Here is an 18,695-nt window from a genome sequence, read left to right on the forward strand (position 1 = left end):
CAGCTTCGTACTGCATTAGGGAACAACAGGTACCTGGGCAGGGTCGATGAGCTGCCTGCGCTGATGGTTTGTGGTCCTGAGGGTGGCAGGGAGCCCTGGATTAGTTCGTTATTGAGAACAGATGAACAGAGATGGAGAGAAATGCTGTTTATGCAGCGAGCTGCAGGAGGGCGCTGGTGGTGATGGGCACCGCTCCAAGTGTTCCGAGAGGCAGAGAGTTGCCTGCAGGACTGAGTGATTTCAGGTCTGTCTTAAAAATAGGTTGCAAGATCCAAACATCCATAGGCAGGAGTTATAAATTGCTGCAGGTTCAGCCCCAGTCCTTGGGCTGATTCTTTTTCAGAGGTGAGACACCATGCTTCTGCTCAGGAACAGCTTTGGAGCACAGCAAAAACGTATTAAAATTAATTGGGAACCCACAGGTCCTGTACGGCTCAGAAAAGGCAGCATTACATGGACCAGCCTTGGGGGATGGGTCTGGAGAAACAGACCTGGGTTACCCTAAAAACAATTTGAGGTTTTTACATAGGTCTTAGCAGTAAAATTAAGATTTAATTTTAGAGAAGCCTTGTTTGACAGGCGGTGTTGTGCAGGGGGTTATGGATATACAGCGAATTACTTTGTGATGCTGCTATATTAAAAACCAAGCCAAACTCCATGCACTGAATATTTCAGGTGCTGACTGGTTTGTGGCCCTGTTTTGCTCTGCATCCCATCTCGCCCACTCAGATTTCAGCCTGTCCTACCTGTCTACACTGAATCATCTTTATTTTTACCTATGAGCTACCAGTCGTGCATTAAAATGGTGTCTTCTCTAAAGCAGAGTGAATAATTCATTAGAAGATCATTACAAGTGTTGTAATGGAAAATTGCTTTCCCAGCTGTATTTAATGATCACTACAAAAGACAAGAGCAGGAGCTAAAACAGAGTAGAAACCCAGACACCTGTAGGAAGGAGCAGAAGGGGCTGCAGTGTGCCTTTGGTTTCCTTCCTGCTGCATTAGTTCCCCAAATTCTGTAATGGAATAAAAGGTTAAAGGGGGGGCAGCTCTCTTCAGACCCTGCTCCTGGCTCCTGTAAGATTATTCCTTCGGGGACAGGTACCATAGCTTTGTCTGCTTCTAAATTGTCTTGAGCAGTGGGGTTCCTCTGTGTCTCCAGGGAGACTATTTCACTGCGTAATTGTCAAAATTGTCAAGAGGTTTTTCTGAGGTTTAGCCTCACCTTCTCTTCTGTAATTTTTATCCTTTATTCTTCGCTCTCTGCCTCTATTATATGAGTCCTAGACCTTTCTCATTTTTCTTCTTTTCTTTTCCCCCCTTATTTTATACCTTTTAACCGTGCTGTCCTCTGTGTTGCCTCTTAGTAGGGTCATGCACCCTTGGTGTGTCAGGGGAAGGGTTTTGGTGCTCAGTGCACAGACGAGGGGTTCCACTTCCAGCATTCAGCACGTGACCACCTTTTAAATCCTGATGTACATTCACCGTTAAGTTCTTCTGGAAGTCCTGTACGTCAGTACCTAAACAGGAGGTGAGATCTCTCAAAAATACTTTGTCATTGGGCCCGTTGACAGGTTCAGTCTGGCTCAGATGGATCCAAAGCCCAGGGGAATCGGTGAATAGATTCAGCTCTGTCACACTCCACTTCTTCTGTTTCCTCCAAAACCTATTCTTCTCCATTTGGGTCCTCTTTTCTAAATTACATCCCAGGACCAAAATGTGCCCAGCATCAGCCTGGTGGCCATTGCAACAATGCCTTCAGAACCTTCAAAACCTATGAGAGAAGTACATGTCCCATGCTCACAGTGGCTCTGAAACCCAAATCGTCTTTCCAACTTCTGTGAGGATGGTTTAAGCCTTGGACACACATGCCAGAATTCCCTGGCATAGCCTCTGTGTGGAGTTACTCAGCTGTTGGCAGTTTCCAGGCAGCTTGGAAGTGATATCAAACATCAGTGAAATATGCTCGTTTTTAATCTTTGTTAAGAGTAACTGTTCAGTGATGTGTTGTGTCTTTGTTTTTCAGAATCCAGGTATTGACATTGGGGATGTTTCTGAGAGAAAAGCGTTAAGGAAGAGCTTGAAGTGTAAAAATTTCCAGTGGTACCTGGACCACGTTTATCCAGAGATGAGAAGATACAACAACACCATTGCTTATGGCGAGGTAATTAAGGCTGAGAATCCCTTAGATCAGGCTGGTAATACTTCCAGCTGGTGAGGCTCTGATGGGAAATAGCCCCCAAGGAGGGGAATATCCTTGATGGGGAAAGCTGGGCCACTTCAGCCTGGAGAGGAGAAGGCTGAGAGGGAAGCTCATCCATGGCTACACATATCTTAAGGGCAGGCATCAGAAGAACGGGGCTGGGCTCTTTTCAGTGGTGTCCAGTGACAGGACAAGGGGCAACGGGCACAAACTACAACACGAGAAGTTCCTTCTGAACATGAGGAAGAAGTTGTGTTACCCTGAGGGTGGCAGAGCCCTGGCATGGGCTGCCCAGAGAGGCTGTGGGGTCTCCTTCCCTGGAGGCAGTCACAACCCAACTAGATGTGACTCTGTGCACCCTGCATGAGGTGACCCTGCTTTAGCAGGGGTTGGACTGGATGGTCTCCAGAGGTCCCTTCCAGCCCCCACCATGCTGTGATTCTGTGAACATGAATCAAAACCTATTATTTGTGTATAATTTTCTAAATTTGTATAAATCTGTTCACAGTTTCTTCTAAAAACCTATTTTGGGATTTATTCTCATCTGGAGACCATATACAGTAAAATATTCTAATACCTCATTTACTGATTTGACAGAAAATTATCTATGTTACCCATTGACTCCATGGATTAAGCAGCTGTATGTATATTTTTAATGCATAGTCATCTTATAAAACCCATTGACTTAAACTCAGCCTAATTCCTTACAAGGTCTCTGTAGGATGCAGCGCGTTGTCACAACAGCTTAAGGAATAGATAAAGTAAGGAGACTTAATTCAATCTCTGCTGGCTTTGAGACCATACTGGGAATATAAAAACAGGCATTTATGGGCTTAATACTCTGTTGCAATAGGTCTTGTGAAACAGTGGCAGTTTGAGAAGGCTTCTTGAAGCAGAGCCTGAGCACCCCAGATGGACATCAGTTTTAAGAAAGATTTATTACCAAACTTACTTAATGCCTTCAAGCTAAAGCCTCAAAAAAAATAGTGTTTTCAAAGGCGTTATTGCAGTTGCCCTACATGGGGAGCCTGAAGAGAGGACAGCTCTGTGTTACCAGACCTGGTGGCTGGGGTTCAGCAGCCACTTGGCTTTGTAGCATGAGCCCAGCCCTTCCACGCTCCGTCCGAAGTGCATCCTTCAGTACCTGACAGCTGGTTTGCCATCGCTGTGCCTCCTCCTGCATCCCTGTGATGATTCGAAGGGGCTCCTTGTGCTAGCTGGACTTTTTTCCCTGCCTAGTTGAGCACTTTGAGATTTCAATGAAATACAAGCGATTCGGCATTGATTTCAGACTCCTGGCAACATGCTGACGATAGTCTAAAAATATGTTTGTTACCACCATGCACGGCCAAATACAAAGAAAACTCTGTTCAAGGAAGTTGGCTGCTTTGAATGGTGATTATTATATAAAAGCAGTCATCATTAGGCCTTGTATTTAAGGAAAACATATGGCGCATTAAACCTTTCTCTGCCTGATTATGCCTAGTGATATAGCACCGCATGTTCGTTCTGTAGCAAGGGGCTAGAGGCATTGCCGCGTGCCGGTTTATTGCTTATCTCTGAGGAGACAGGACCGTATAACTCTGCGCTCTTTATTTCTTACAGCTTCGAAACAACAAGGCGAAAGATGTCTGCCTTGACCAGGGCCCACAGGAGAACCACACAGCAATATTGTACCCGTGCCACGGCTGGGGACCGCAGGTGAGGACTTGCTCTGTGGGGACCACGTGTGCCAGGAGCAGGCGGTACCCGGCAGAGGCTGGATGGGCAGAGGTCAGCCGCGCACCTCGCCTCTTGGCTTCACCCTCAAATGTATAAGGCCCACCTTCTTCTTAAAAATACCTCAGGTATAAAGGTACATTTTCCCAGCTTCTCTTAGAGTAGCTATTTTCTGGATCACCATAATCACGCCAGAGCTTCAAGTAAAAGCATAATTTGGAAAAATCTTCCAAATGAGGGTAAATAATGCTGAAAGCAAATAGCCAGTGAGCAGAGCAGAACACACACAAGCAGAACGTTTTAAGACCTTTCCTTTCTCCTTCACCCAGCAGAGTAAAAACTACCCTCTGGGTAAAGAAAACAAACAGTGCTTTTTAATGGAATGATAATTAGCCATTTCAGCTGGACTGGGGTTTACCATAGCATTAGTTTTCTAGCACTCCTTTTGCCTCTCCAAAAGTTTGGAGCAACCCAGAAGCTTCTTATCCTAATTCTAGATTAAAAATTATCATTCCAAGATCCACTCTAGATCTCATATCTTATAGAGGATTAGTGGATGTGTCAAATACTGAAAGTTAGTGATGATAAACTGATTCAGCCTCTTCTGTGGTTTTATCTCTTACCATATTTTAAAAGGAAAGCAGCATGGGCGTACTGCTGGTTCCGTCGCCGTAGAGCTGGAACAAAAGGGGGTACCACACCTGCTCTCACTGCTGGCATGTGTTAAACCAACAGCAGACTCTAAGCTGGACTTTCAGGATTTGCAGCTCCAGGGATCTCTGCCTAGTTCCCCACTAACTTTTCCTGGGTGCTTTTCTTTTATCTCTGCCCATATCCCCAGTTCGGTATTTTGCCTACATTTCCTTTGTGTTTTTCTTTTTGTATGCCTAGTGGTCATCATCTGATCATGCAAATCCCTTAGCACAGTATCCTTCTCCCCTACAATCTTTAAGGAGAAAATACAAGTTTCCCTTTAAGCCTGGAAGCAGAATGGCCATCTTATGACATACGGGGTTTTCAAGAATTACAATGTGATATTTTAGGGTTTTTTTCATTACCAAAATCATGACTGACCTTCTTAAAGCCACAAAGTAGCAGCACTTGTTCTTCTGGCATTTTAGCTCTATGCAGTGAGGCCCTGGGTGCTTATCCTCAGGATCTGATGTGTGTTCAGGATCTGATGTGTGTATCTTGTATCTTGTTTGCATTTCCCATGTAAATGCTGTGGCTATCTATGTTGGAAATTTAGCCAAGGCAGAGAGGTTGCGGATGATGGGCTCTTCTGTCACTGTGCTTGCCTGGTGTGTAGTGGCGATGGGTGGAAACAGGGATAAACTCCTCTGTGACAAGGCTGTTTCTTCCGTTGCTTTTCTTTTCTCTTTGTTGAAAAGTCCACGCTTGTTGCCAGACAGAAGTATTTCCCTGTTATCATGGATCATCCGCATTTTTACTGAAGGGGTTGCGTCTACTGATCAGCTTAGAAATTAGGGGAAAACTGTGACTAAAAGCGGTCTGAACACCCCAGTTTGTAGGCTGGTACCATCACCTACACTCTCTCAAAAGAAGGCAGGACGTGCCACAGGAGGAGACCGTGGTACCTCCCACAGCGGGTAAGTCCCGCCTGTTGTTCTCCATCGCCAAGAAGATGAGTCTTACACTTGGAGGGACACCTCACATTGATCTGGGAGAGAGTGGGTGAGACAATCCCATTCCAGCTGTGCCTGGATGCTGAGTCAGGTAAATTTAAGGTGTCTACAGAGATTTCTTTTTATTTGCAGGACAACAATCTGTCTTCGCATGTTTTAGGGAAGACCTGCCCTCTCATTGAACATATTCTCATCACTGTGCTATATGGGCTGTGTTTTTCCCTCACCCAGGAAGGCAGCCATGGCTTGTCATTCCACCATTTTCTGCCTTGGCATCATGATGTTGATTATTCTGGCATTGGCCATGCCTCCCAACAGCTTATTTTAACATCACGACTGCAGCCCAGAGCTGTCAGTGCTGGCAGGTGACACAGGGTTTAGGCTGAGAACTGCTGGATGGGCAGTAAGCCTTGTGAGCACCAAACTCCGGGTGAAATTACTGGCATGACAACAAACTGCCGTGATGAAGCACCACAGGTGACACAGCAGTGTTCCATCAGAGGCAAGGTACTGTATCAAACCTTCGTCTCCACCCAGAAGTGTATAAATTACATAGGAATGCTCAACAGCAGGGTTTGAATTCCTGCTCTGTAAGCCTACCCTGCTCTGCTCCAGGTCACTGGGATCTCCGTGCAGGTCTGGGGAGGGAAACTTCTGGTTCCTTCGTAGTGTTAAAAAAGAAAGCAGTGTTGGTTGCATTCATTAAGACCAAAACTGTGAAATACAACATAATAAAGACCAGCCCATTAAGTACCTTCAGGTATTTGCGTAATAAAACCCTGCCTGTGAAAATTTCTCCCATGAATCAGAAAGGAGATCAGGGAGAGGAAGAAAATGCCGCACCAGGCAGTAGGGTTTCCCAGTTTATTTGTGGTCATTTATTTATTGAACAGGTTTCTAATTTAAGCAGCAGAGTGTTCCAGTTCAGAGGCTGCTGTGGCTAGTTTGCTGGGGCCAGCTGCATTCTAGCCCATGAAGGGTTGCAGCCTTTGGGTGTCTTTTTTTGAATACCCCAATATTCAATACCTGTGTGAATACCAGAGGTAGGTAAGCTCAGTCTTGGGAACAGAACTTTCTTTAATCCATTGGATGTTGCAGATTATGTCAGTCTGGCTCCTTCCCAGTGCTTGTGCAGCCCCTGCATGGGTGGGGGTCTTTGCGAGGTGGGGAGATGCCCCAGCTGCTGCTTTTCAGGTGGAAAAAACAGACTGGAGTTCACAGCAAAATCTTGTAGCTGTTCCCTCAGCTCTGGGAACATGTAATCCCATTCCTGGTAGCTTTCCTGAGACAAGATACAACTTTTTTCTCACGTCTTGAGGATTAGCTCATCAAATCTGGATGAAAAGCTGGGGCATTAATTGGAGCTTAGCAAAACAGGATGTCAACGCTCTGTTCTACCACAGGCCTCCGATATGGCTTAAACATGCCTTTTATTTCTTCACCTGCAAAATAAGCCTCGTTGGCATTAAGGATGAGTTGCAGATTGGGGTGGAACCCAGTGGGGACGCAGAGCTGCAGGACACTGCAGTGGTGGCAGCCTTAGTGAGTATCTGGCATCCAGCGTGCTCAAGGAGCTTCATTTTCAGCCTAAGAAATACATAGTTCAAGTGATGGGAATGCATAAAGAGCCCAGCCTCACAATGTGGTCACCCTGAAATGTCCAGGCTCACCAGGACTAAGTACTCCCAAAGCTCACCCGAGCCTGAGCTGTGAACTTCAGGAGCCACCTGAGCCTAGGAACCAGCTGCGGGAGTCCTTCGGGGTAGAGGTAAATCTCACTTTGGTTTATCTTTGTCTTTAAACAATGATCAGTCAACTGTGGCTGATTGAGTTATTGCTAAATATAACCTAGTTGTTGCTTAAAAGGACACAGGCTTTTTCTTAAATGGCACAAACTGCCTTTTGGACTTTCTGGATGGAAACTTAAACCCCAAAGTGCATTATAGTACGAGAAACTGAATTAGCTTGATAGTGTCTGCTAACACTGGGCTTTAAGATGAATGGTTAAAAGCAGGCTATTTATTTTTTCCTCAGCTGTTTTTGTGATTAAACTTAACGATGTTTTCTTTTCCTACCTGATGTTCTGAAGTCAGATGTTGCAGTGCTGCTGGCTCCCTTCAGCTCGCCTGTCGCACAAGCTCAGCACAGATTTTTCTTCCTGGTCTTCCACCTCCACGCTGTCCCTTCCTTCTCCAGCTGAGAGCCAGTTCTTGGCAGTTCTTTTGTTTCACGATACATGCAATTAGTTTAACTCCTTGAAAATGCTTTTTAGAAGTAGCTATCAGTGAGTGCAGAAGCTTTGAAATTAGCCTTTTGCAGAAGCATGAGCGCCACGCAAAAGAAATCGGGCTTTCACTACTACTGTTTAATTAATGGGCTGCGTGTTGTAATTTATTGCTGGGAATATAGTTAGAGGTAATGTAAACGCTTTGTTCAAATAGCTCGCTTTTTTTATAAAGATATATGTGTAAAAACCACTAGGAGTTGTAATTCCTTTGGAGTTTTTCAGCATCTGAAAGACACGCATGGTGCCTGTGCTGGGTGTTCATGTGGGGCCCCAACATCACCACTTCTCTCCTTCACGGGTGGCCTGTCACATACGTGTTGAAAAGCATTTCACAATTAAGGAGCAGGTTCCTCAGCGTCGGCGAGCGAGGCTGAGGTGTAGGCTCCTGCTGGCATTTTACTGGTGCAAGGACAGCGGTGTTGTGGGTCCTGCTCCCTGCCTTGCTGGGTGACGTTGGGATTCTGTTGGAAGTACTCACTCTAGGTCCATGCCCCACCCCCACCCCCCGGCTAGTGTCTGCTCAGTATCTGTAGATGAGCAGCCCCGCTCAGAGAGAGGGGGAGGGGTGTTCTCTGCGGGGAATCTGTCCCATTTGAGGCAGGGCAGCCTGTGCTATATCTCGAGTTTCTGCTCTCGCTGCTGGTGGCTGCTCATGGGTGTAAGCTAAGCATGCATCGTTCAGGTGGGTGCAGTGGGGTATGCTGGATCCCTGCCTAGTGCTGAATGCAGATGAGATCTTGGCTTTTGCTCACAACAGCTCTGTTGTAGCATCTATCAGTGGGGAAAAATTTTGGTTTTTCTCTTGTTTTCCCTTTAGCTTTCCGTTCTCCCTGCTTTCATTCACTTCCAGGTCAAATCATTATCAGCTTTCATGATGAAGTATCCTTTTATCCTGTAATTATATTGAGCCTGCTCGTGGATTTTTTTTTCTTCCTGATGGCTTCATCTTTTAAGCAATACATCATGAAAACACCTTGCCGTAATGATGTATTGCGCTAATAATATAGTAATACCTCATTGGAGTGACAGAAGTATGATGATATATTTAGGTGATAGAAAGCACTATAATACTATAAAACTTAAGATAATGTTCACCCAGCAGAGCATTTCATTTAATTATAGGATAAAATATGTTTTGCCCATTTAAGCATCAGAACTTGAGGACAAAACCATCAGTACTGAGATCATCCAGGACACAGCAGTATCAAGGGTGACAAAATAGCACATCAGATTAAATTCTGTTAAAAAGAAAATACTGTATGCTTTACTTATGCTTGCTAATTGATGATCTGCTTGGTGCAGAAAGGAAGCTAAGCAACCCTAAATTATTTTCCAATAGAGTCAATGAAGGTCATCAAGGCTTTTATTTCCCAGGTGCTAAGATGTCTAATTAACTTTCCCCCATCCCTGAGATGCAGCCAGCCAGAAAAAATAATCAAAGAAGATGTATTGGTGGTGCAAGTTTGCCAGTGGGAGATCAGCCCCAGCGAGGTGCCAGGCACGTGTGTGGCCCCTCCGCTCCCAGCACCAGCAGGGCTGTGGGTCCCCCCCAGGGCACAGCACCCCCCGAAGCGGTACCTGGAGGCGGGGGCTTTGCAAGGTGCCGTTTTACCCGGGGTGCAGTTTTACCTGGAAGGGTGTCCCTGAGGGGCTGGGGTATGAATCGGTGTGTCTGCCTGGGGACGTGCCTTTTGGCCCTTTCCATAGATTGAGAGTTTAAGACCCCATCGGTATTAACCACTTCTAAATGGTGAGCTTGTTCATCTTTTTAAACTGGTTTTCTTTGGTCCTTCCTCTTGGTCTTTCCCTTTGTCTCCTGTCCTGTGCTGGGCTGGTAGCTCCATGTTTGTTTTTTTCCTGCTGGATTGACCGTGCCCCTCGCCACTGGTTCAATGGTGCCTGGTCCTGCTCCGCGGGCAGCCAGACACGGGACAGATCACTTTAAAGGACAGACATATTTGGGGGGGGCAAGAGAGCAGGATTTGAAGTCAGATGATTTCAGTGATTTGTCTTCCCACAAAGCCAGGAAAACATAGTCTGGTTACATGTAGTATCATTGGATTTAAGAGGTTCTGTGATGTGGGCTGTCATTAACCTTCTGAGGCTGGACCGCACTTTGGCAAAACCTCCTTCTCATCAAGGAAATCGTGTCCTTTGGAAGAACAGACAAACTTCTGTTGTCTTTAAGCACCGCAATGACCATGTGAGGACGTCATTGGTGACTGCAAAGCAGCCATGGGATCTCCAAGGGATCCTGAACAGCCTTGTTCAGACACTTGCTGGCAGAGACAACATTTTTGGGGTGGTCAGCAGTGAAAGAATGAAGAAGAAGAAGGACAATCCTTAGGAAACATCTGAGAGGAGAAAGCTGATGTGGACCAACAGGTGGAAGAGCCTTCCCAGATCCTGTGGGAAGTGCTTACCTGGCTGTGCTGTGAGGGTGAGGAGGGAAAGAGCACAGACCATTCTGGTGGTGCTGGGTGGATTGCGTACACCCCTGGGCTAGAGGGCAGGATTTACACAGCTGCATCACCAAGACTCCCAGACATGCTGCCCAAAGAAGGAGCAAAGTAAAATCCTGCTGCTGGGAAGCCCTTTGTGTGCTCCCCTGAGCCAAGGAGCGGTGTTGCCCCAGGGGTATTTTAAACTGATGCTGAATAGCCCTGTGAGCACTTCCAGAAGCCTCTTACATCTTGTTCACTCAACCTTCATACGTAGGCAATGGATGAGTTCTCAGAGATCATCACCTGGGGCTGTGCTGGCCACGTTGGAGCAGGCAAGTTTGTTTGAGGTGCCAAGTTGTTGAGTTGGTGAATTGCTGCAACCACTCGGAAGGTTTTAATAACAGCAGCATGTGTAATTCACTGATACCGTCAAGTATCTGTATGGCATCTTCAGTTTCTAAGGTAGGCTCAGGCACAAGCCCAGCATCTGGAGCTGCTGTTTAAAATGTTGGTCACCCTCCATGGTGATGAGTCAGAGGTGCTTCCCTCCTCTTACCAGGCAAATCCAGATAGAAAGTGCCGGCCAGGCTGCAGCTCTGCTCCCCGCGGCTGCCTGTGTGTTGGCCTCTGCTCCCTGTTTTCCTTTTTATTGCTCAAGAGAAACCCAGCAGCAGCGGCAGCAGTGCCTCAGCGCAGGAATCCCCTGTACCCGAGTGCTTCACCCCCCACTGTCGCCTTGTGGTTGAGACCTCCTGCTTGCTCTGGAGAGGAGCAAAATAACAGGAATTAAGGCATGAAAGGCAAAATATCCCAAAAGAAAAAAAACTGTGAATGTCTTAGGAGCACGGCGGAGCTTGCACTTGCAAGTTAGATGGGATTTTTGGGAATAATTGCTCTCAGGTTGGACAATTGGACAGGCTTGAGGGCTGTGGCTGAGCCTCCTGCAGGCTCGGCAGAGCAGATCAGGCATTAGGCGGTGTGCTAGATCCAGACGCGTGTTTAGGCTTTATTTATCAGGCTATTATACATAGTAGGTGACACATCTAATAGATGCACTTAATGCATTTTTCATAATACCCGTGTTTGTTTTTCAGCTTGTTTTTTCTCCCTGCAGCCCCCGCCCCGCTCCCTTCTCAGGAAAGATTTGATTTTTGCTTTACTTACTTTTCCTACCACATTAAGCGATAACATGTAAGAGTAGAAATCATGTTGCCTTGTGGGCATTAGGCCAACTGTCTGAAGACAAGCTGCCAAACATCATAAAAAAAGAAAGTGTCTAGCACGCTAATTATGCATGTGGTAGGAAACATTTCGGAAGCAGGAGAAGGAGTAACTTGCCCATTTGGGACCTCAGTGATTTCTTCATCTGCCGTGGAGAGGGCTTGTCTTTTTTTTTTGTCTTTTCCTTCCTTGTTGCGAGACAAACAGCCTCATCCTGGGTGGTTGTGCTCAAATACTAACTCAGATGAGTTGCGTGGTTAAAAACATGCTGTCAGGATGCAAGCGCCGTCTCACTCAGGGGTTGGCTCATCGAAACGTCCAACTGCTACAAACAGACCGTGTGAGTCTAAGCCTTCGGCAGGGCTGGAGGTGCCGGGGGGGTCATTCCCAGGTTGCTGCAGCCTTGTGGGCAGGGCAGCTCCCTTGCTGGGAGCTTGGCACAGCATGAGCTGAGCTCGGTGGTGGGAAGGATCCCCATCCTGCGGTCGGGCACCCCACACCTGGGGACACAGGGATCGGTGGGAGCAGGCGGTGATGGCTATGACTTTAAGCTCTGCAGGCTGCCCTTCCTTTCCACCTCTGCTGTGCCAGTGCAGCAGTTTGGAGGGGAAATTACTGTAAAGCTTAGAGAGACATGTACTGCTCTACACCGTCTTGCCAAAGGCTTTGGGGGCAGAGGAGCAGGTGCTGCACTGGGGGACAGGATGGGGCAGCTTTGCCCTGGGCTAGCATCAGCTTGGTGGTGTGGGCTGCTGCAGCTGAATCTGCCTGGGGTCAATGCCTTGGGAAGAGACCTCCGTGAGATGTGAAGTAGCAGAGGCTTTGCTTTGCTATACAGCACATTGTCTAAAAGTGTAACTCTGCCAGCAGCTGGGAGCAAAGCACCCCAGGCAGCCATCTCAAGGAAGCTGGAGGATTCAGCACACCTGTACCTACAACCAGTGTCACTGAGAGAAGGAAATATTGGCATCAAGCACCATACCTGTATCTGCCATTATTAGCTGCAGTCGGACCCTGCTACATTGTTCTAACTTGATTTTCAACATTTAATTATTCTAACTGAGATAACCCGAACTCCCAGTGTGATTTACTGTCTCTTTTTAAGCATCTGGGTCACAGATATGCTCAGTTAATTAACGTGCTGAATACTCTTTATTTGTCTGCTAGATAATGGATTGATTCATAATTTAAATAAGCAGCTGTGTATATCCTTCCCTTGAACTATAAAAGGCAGGCCACTGTCATTCATCTCTTTTCACTCCTGAATTTAAATATGCTTAGGGAAATATTTGGGTGAGATTCCTTAAACACTGCAAATGGAGGAGCCCTTTGTGTGTGGCCCCTCTGTGGCTGTCTCAGTGCTGTCTGGGTGCCAGCTGGGTGCTGCCCCCGAGAGCCTCCTGCCCTGCCAGATGCTCCCAGCCTGCATCCCCTTGGCAGCCCCGGCAGGTCCCTGGGAGCGCTGGCTGGTCGGATGCCGGGGGTGTCACAGGGGTCAGCTGCAACCCCGAGCCTTTGCTTCAGTGCCGAATCATGGGGGAGATGTGGGCTCGCATTGCTGCGGAACATGGCTGATTATAGATTGGCCCCCTTTGGCTGACGTTGCTGTCCGGCTGCTGTTGGAGATCTAGAGGGCTCTGCCAGACACTAGAGCAGCATCGTTAACAGGCCAAGGCAAGCCTGGCTCAGCAAGCATGCGAGGAGCCCCAGGCTGGGCCAGTGTGACTGCCAAGCCAGCTGGCTGCAGCTGAAAACCAGGGAAAATCATCCTTTGCCCCAGCCTACAGTGGTAAGGCCCAGGGGAGGCTGGAGGACTCTGCCCTGTGATGGGTTGAAGGCTCAGAGTTGTTCTTGTCCCTTCTCTGTGCCCCAGCTCCTCACCTGCATCTGCAAAAAAAACCCAAAAGCAACACACAAAAAAAAAAGGCTGGAGAAAGTTGGGTTTTTTTCCTCTTGTGAGTTCTAGTTTCTCCGTGCACCATCCTCACAGTTTTTCCCTGGGGCTCTGCAAACCTGTTCTTTCCTCTGTCACTTTTTAACGATGCATCAAAGATACCGATGGTTGTCTTCCTCTCCTCCCTTGCTTCCCAGCTTGCACGCTACACCAAGGAGGGATTCCTTCATCTCGGGGCCCTCGGGACCACGACTCTTCTGCCTGATACCCGCTGCCTGGTAGATAATGTGAAAAGCCGCTTCCCTCAGCTCCTCGATTGCGAGAAGGTCAAGAGCAGCCTCCATAAGCGCTGGAATTTCATACAGGTTTGTTGCGAGTATGCCATGGATACTGCTCCTCTGCTTCCCAATCCATGAGTTGAGGCACATCATCTTTGGCATGAGAAGGTGTGGGACGAAGACAGAATGGTCCTGTGCAAGAGCAGGTGCCAGGTCCTTGGGCGGAGGGATGAGGTTAACAGGGATCAGGGGTAAGGACAGTATTTTAGGACAATTCACAGTAGTTTCCCTTTCTGATACCTTCAGGTGTATGTAACCTGCCCAGCTGATGACTTGCAGATTTCTTTTTTTCTTACAGATAATGAATGATGAAAAATACATGATAACACGGTACTTTTGTCCCAAAGCAGAGCATCAATAATATTCACTCTACAGAAGCATCACACCTTCCTAACGCAGGGGTATAGCCATGCTGTTTAAAGGTTACAGATGTCCTTTGGTTGCTGACATGTTGGGATACATGTTGCCAGTGATAGCGGTTGCTCATTCAATAAACATTGATTGTTTTAGGAATTATTTTATTGTTTGGATTGCATTACCGCCCAGCTAAGCGCTGTGCACTTTCCAGCGATGCACACAAGGACACACCTGCACTCCCGGGCAGCGCACAGTCTTGGCTAGCTTCACAGGCTACCCCACATCTTCAATTTTTTTTAATATTTTCCCCATATCCTTTAATTTTAGAATGGTGCCATCCTGAACAAAGGAACGGGACGATGCTTGGAAGTGGAGAACAGGGGAATGGCCGGCATTGATCTGATTCTTCGCAGCTGCACAGGACAAAGATGGACAATTAAAAATTTCATCAAGTAAAGGGCAGAAGAGTGAGAGGAGTTTGACTCGAAGCACGGCTGACTTGGACTGATCTGACTGGACTCCTTTGGAAAGGACGAAATATCAAAACAGAGCTTTATTCGTGTTATTAGGAGAGGACATGGGGGAAAGGGGCATTTGTGTCTTTTTATTTTTATTGTGTATTAGTCTCCCACAGCTGATTCCAACTGTGTGAAATTGGGTCAGAACTGCTATTTTCTTCTGGCAAGCACTCTAAAAGGTACCACTTATTTCTGCTGGAATGACTGTAATAAGCTCATGCAGTCTTGTGAGCATTTTACTGACAGGGAATTGTTGCTTTCCCAGACAACCCCACGCTCTCCCAGAGGGCCGGGTAGGTTTGCGCCGCAATGGGAGTCGAGAGACCCTGGCTATATCTGCCTGGCAAGCACGAAAACTTACATGCTTGTGAGAGGAGAACATTGCCGAGCCCCAAATGAGCTGAGTTTGAAAGATGTGGTGTTTTGGTAGGTCCTCCCTCCTCTTCCTTTCTTGCCCCTACATCCAGCAGCCCCTTTCTTGAATCTGGGAGAGGCAAATCTCACCCGCAGTAGCTCCCATGGATCTTTCCAACCCTTAATCACAGGTGCCATCAAGCAAAATTCTGTTGAATAAAACCAGTGATCTCCCATCGTCTCCTCTCCACCGCCCACGCGCTGCTGTTGGCCCAGCCAGCCCCGTGCAACACCAGTCCCTCCCACGGAGGCTCCAGACAGGTTTTCCTTGGAAAAGACCTGGGATGTCTGCCTGCCTGTTGGGGCACTTGCCTGCCCTTGCAGGTGGCAGTCAGACTGACGCGTAGCGCGTAAGGCTTGGGAGATGCCTCCTGCCCCACGGGAGCCTGGGCAGCTGCAGAGCTACCTTGCCCTCCCGGCAGGGCTCTCAGCCTGGCACTGTCCCTTTGGAGACTCACCTTTACCCTTTTTTTGCTCTTTTCTTGTTGAAGTGAGGATGGATGCGCTGGTGAGTGCAGCAGGCTGAGAGCAGGCAACATGAGAGAAAGTCCTGCTCAGGCTTCCCTCCCGTGGAGGCTGTAGGGTTTGGTTTAAGGCATCCTTGCTCTGAACAAAGACATCAGTAACGGTAGTCTCATAACTTGGTAGCAGTGTTCTCCTCCTGAGGCTCAAGCCCACCTAATCCCACCTGGTCAGTGTGTGACTGTGGTGAAGGTCCACCCCAAACTGCATGTTGCTGCGGACCTTCATGAGCTGTGGTGAATTGAGGAAGGGAGAGGGAGGGCGAGAGACCCATAAATTCTTGACTTTGCAGTCACTTGAGGCTTGTTAATATGGTGGGGCGAACTCATCTGCTTTTTTTTGGCCTGCAGTCATCTTGGCTACCATATCTACCCAGGCATCATGGGAGACCATTGGTTTGAGGTCCTGATGTCTGGCTACCTGGAAAAGGGAAACGTGGTCTTGTAAAGTTGCTTTACAACAGATGCTAGACTAATGGGTGGATACAGGCTTTGCTCAGTGGAAAGGAGAAGCCAGCCCATCTCCTGTCCTTCTCTTTCTGGTTGCCCTCTGGCTAGGGTGCACTAAAAATATATTAATATATGAGCCGTATGTGTAAATATGTTTCCCAAAGACGGGATGTGCACAGAGTTGTTTGCTGCAGAGCACTCATGCCTGTCTTCCATTTGCATCAGGATGAAGCTACCTGGATGTTTAATGAGTTCAATTTTCAATGCCATGCAGCAGGTTTATAACTGATGTTTTAGTAATTTATTGAACAGAAGCAGATATATTTCATGGTTCCTTCTACAGCAATGAGCGTCACATAGGACTGATTGTTCATTTAGGCTTGACAAGACTTCCTCATCCATTGGGGTTGTCTCTGCTGTTTTTTTTCCCTTGCTTCCTTAATGAAGTAAAACCTCTTAGTTGTCCTGAATTGCAAAGTAGGGAGTCAATGTAGAATTTTGCTCTCTTAATCGCTGTTGCATCATCTCTTGTGTAATAAATTCTAGCACTTACAAAACCAATATGATCACAATGTCTTTAGATGCATGATATGTTTGCCCTTACATTTGTTGCTGCCTTCTAAGAAAAGCAATTCGTTGATCAAGTGGACTCCAGGAAAGTCTGGGGGATTTGAGACTTCACAGCTAATGGTCAAAACGCTAAAATGCCCTTTAATTGAGGAGTTTGCTGTCATTCATCAGTGGAAGCCACATATTGTTTAGTGTTGGGAAAACCCTGCATGTTTCAGGATAAACAACCAAAAAGCCCTTGGATGTTGCCTGTGCTATAATTCACGGTTCCCAGTTCAGCTCTAGCCCTGCCAGTGCTCAGGGCGCCAGCAGATGGGCTTTGTCAGATTTAATCGTGATGGTATAAGGTGTCGCCGCCCCCAGCCTTCCATCTGCTTCAGCTGCTGAAGGGTTTTTGTCCCTGTCACCGGCAGCAGAAATGAATGTGTGGCTACACCTCGGCTACTGTCGTTGGCAGGATGTGCTTCAGCCACCAGACAGGAGGGACTTGCTCTATTTAACACACCGGATTGTCACCCAAAGTCACTCCGGGATGTCTATGCGGCTCCGCTCGGGAGGCAGCAGCCCTTGGCAGAAGCAGGGCGCACCACCGAGCATCTCCAGCTGCCTGGTGGCATTTGTGCTGCCTGTCGGAGGCAATGCACAGGCGCCCGGGAGCTTGCCTGCAGGCGATACAAGGTGACCTGGCGATGAGGATCCTGTTGGTGACGGCCTCTTTGATCCTGTAAAATATTAAGGTTCAGAGATGCCTTGCCTTCGTGCTCCATAAGGGAAACAAATGGCCATGTATCCAAAAGGAAGGGGACAGTGGAAATGAACGCTTTGCTCCAGGAGCCTCAGGTGGGGCAGAAACCCCGCTGAGGTGGTTTGCCCATTCTCACAGGTATACATCGAGTGCTTTCAAATGACTGAACAGAAGCAGCATGAGTAAAATCAGGATTAAAAGAGAGAATTTAATCTGCTGTGTCCATGTAACTGAATTTCTGTTCTGACATTGGTTTGTGACATGCAGAGATGATTGCCGAGGCGATGAACCGAGGTCTGCACCCTCCTAAACCGTAGAAATCTGTCTTAGAAATCTGGATCTAAATGTTGCATCTTGCGCTTATCTCTAATAATATGTTAATTGCTTTAAAAAGTGGTATCGAAGTGGTTCTTATTAAATATATGATTTGAGCCTTGCCTCTTGAGTGATTTTAAAAAGATTCACTGATGATGAGATACGGAGGCAGTCATTCTTCTCTGTTACTTATTTAATAGAAAAGTGCTGCCGTTTTAATGGAACTTCCATTTTAAAAAAGAAATGGAAATGAAGGAGAAATCAAGAGAGATGGCCGATGCAGATTAACCTCCCATTTCATCCATCCCTGCCAGCTGCTGCTCACCAAGATAATGCAGTTACATTCAAGAAGCTGAAAAGAGACGTTACTTGGTAAAAAACCCTCGCTTGCAAGTGCCTTCCTGTGCTCGGGCTGGGTGTCTCTACATGTAACCCGCAGGTTGGGACACCCCGTAGACCCACTTTCTTAACATCCATATGCTCCTAAAATCCAGATTGCCTGGGGGTGCCGTGTGCCCGTAAGGACAGCAAGGGATGGGTAGGTGCATTCCGGTGCAGGAGGGAGGTGTATCGGTGGGCGCACCGTGTAACAGGGGCGCCCTTGCAGCCCCCCCGGTGGGAGCAGCAGCTCTCCCACCCAAGCGGAGGATGCAGCAGGCTGTTGGTATCAGACCAGGTAAGTGCAGCATCCAGCCTTGGGCCTGTTGGGGCAGAGCGTGGGAGATGGAGCTCCGTGGCGGAGCGTCCCGTTTGCAGCTGGAGCTCTCATGGAGGATGTTACGAGATGAGACCTGTGCTGTTAGGGCGTGCGTTGTCCACACTCCAGACTCTCTAAGGGGGAAGGTCCAGGTTAGAAACCAGTACGATCTGATGTGCTTTGTGGCTGATGGAAGTCAGCAGGGAGCTCTTACTCTTCCAATGCCCTTAGCAGGACCTTTCTGCTGCCCAGGGCAGAGAGCCAAACTCTCAGAAAGTTCCTTCTAAGCCCTCAAACAAATTAAACTGCTGTTATTTCCAAATCAGAAGTTTAACTCGTGGACTCCCAATAGAAAAG

The 18,695-nt window shown here is 47.5% G+C and overlaps 1 protein-coding gene across 1 annotated transcript in view; it reads left to right on the forward strand.

Annotated features, from left to right (window-relative positions):
- GALNT17 (polypeptide N-acetylgalactosaminyltransferase 17) overlaps positions 1 to 17,757 on the forward strand; it is a 214,681-nt gene extending 196,924 nt beyond the window's left edge. The window contains exons 8-11 of the mRNA XM_037375128.1: positions 2,026 to 2,163; positions 3,808 to 3,903; positions 13,611 to 13,778; positions 14,436 to 17,757. Coding sequence (XP_037231025.1) covers positions 2,026 to 2,163; positions 3,808 to 3,903; positions 13,611 to 13,778; positions 14,436 to 14,564 — 531 coding nt within the window. The 3' untranslated portion in view covers positions 14,565 to 17,757. The remainder of the gene's footprint in view (positions 1 to 2,025; positions 2,164 to 3,807; positions 3,904 to 13,610; positions 13,779 to 14,435) is intronic.
- Positions 17,758 to 18,695: the final 938 nt, after the last annotated feature.

The sequence above is a fragment of the Falco rusticolus genome, chromosome 1, assembly GCF_015220075.1.
Source record: "Falco rusticolus isolate bFalRus1 chromosome 1, bFalRus1.pri, whole genome shotgun sequence".
Taxonomy (NCBI): Eukaryota; Metazoa; Chordata; class Aves; order Falconiformes; family Falconidae; genus Falco; species Falco rusticolus.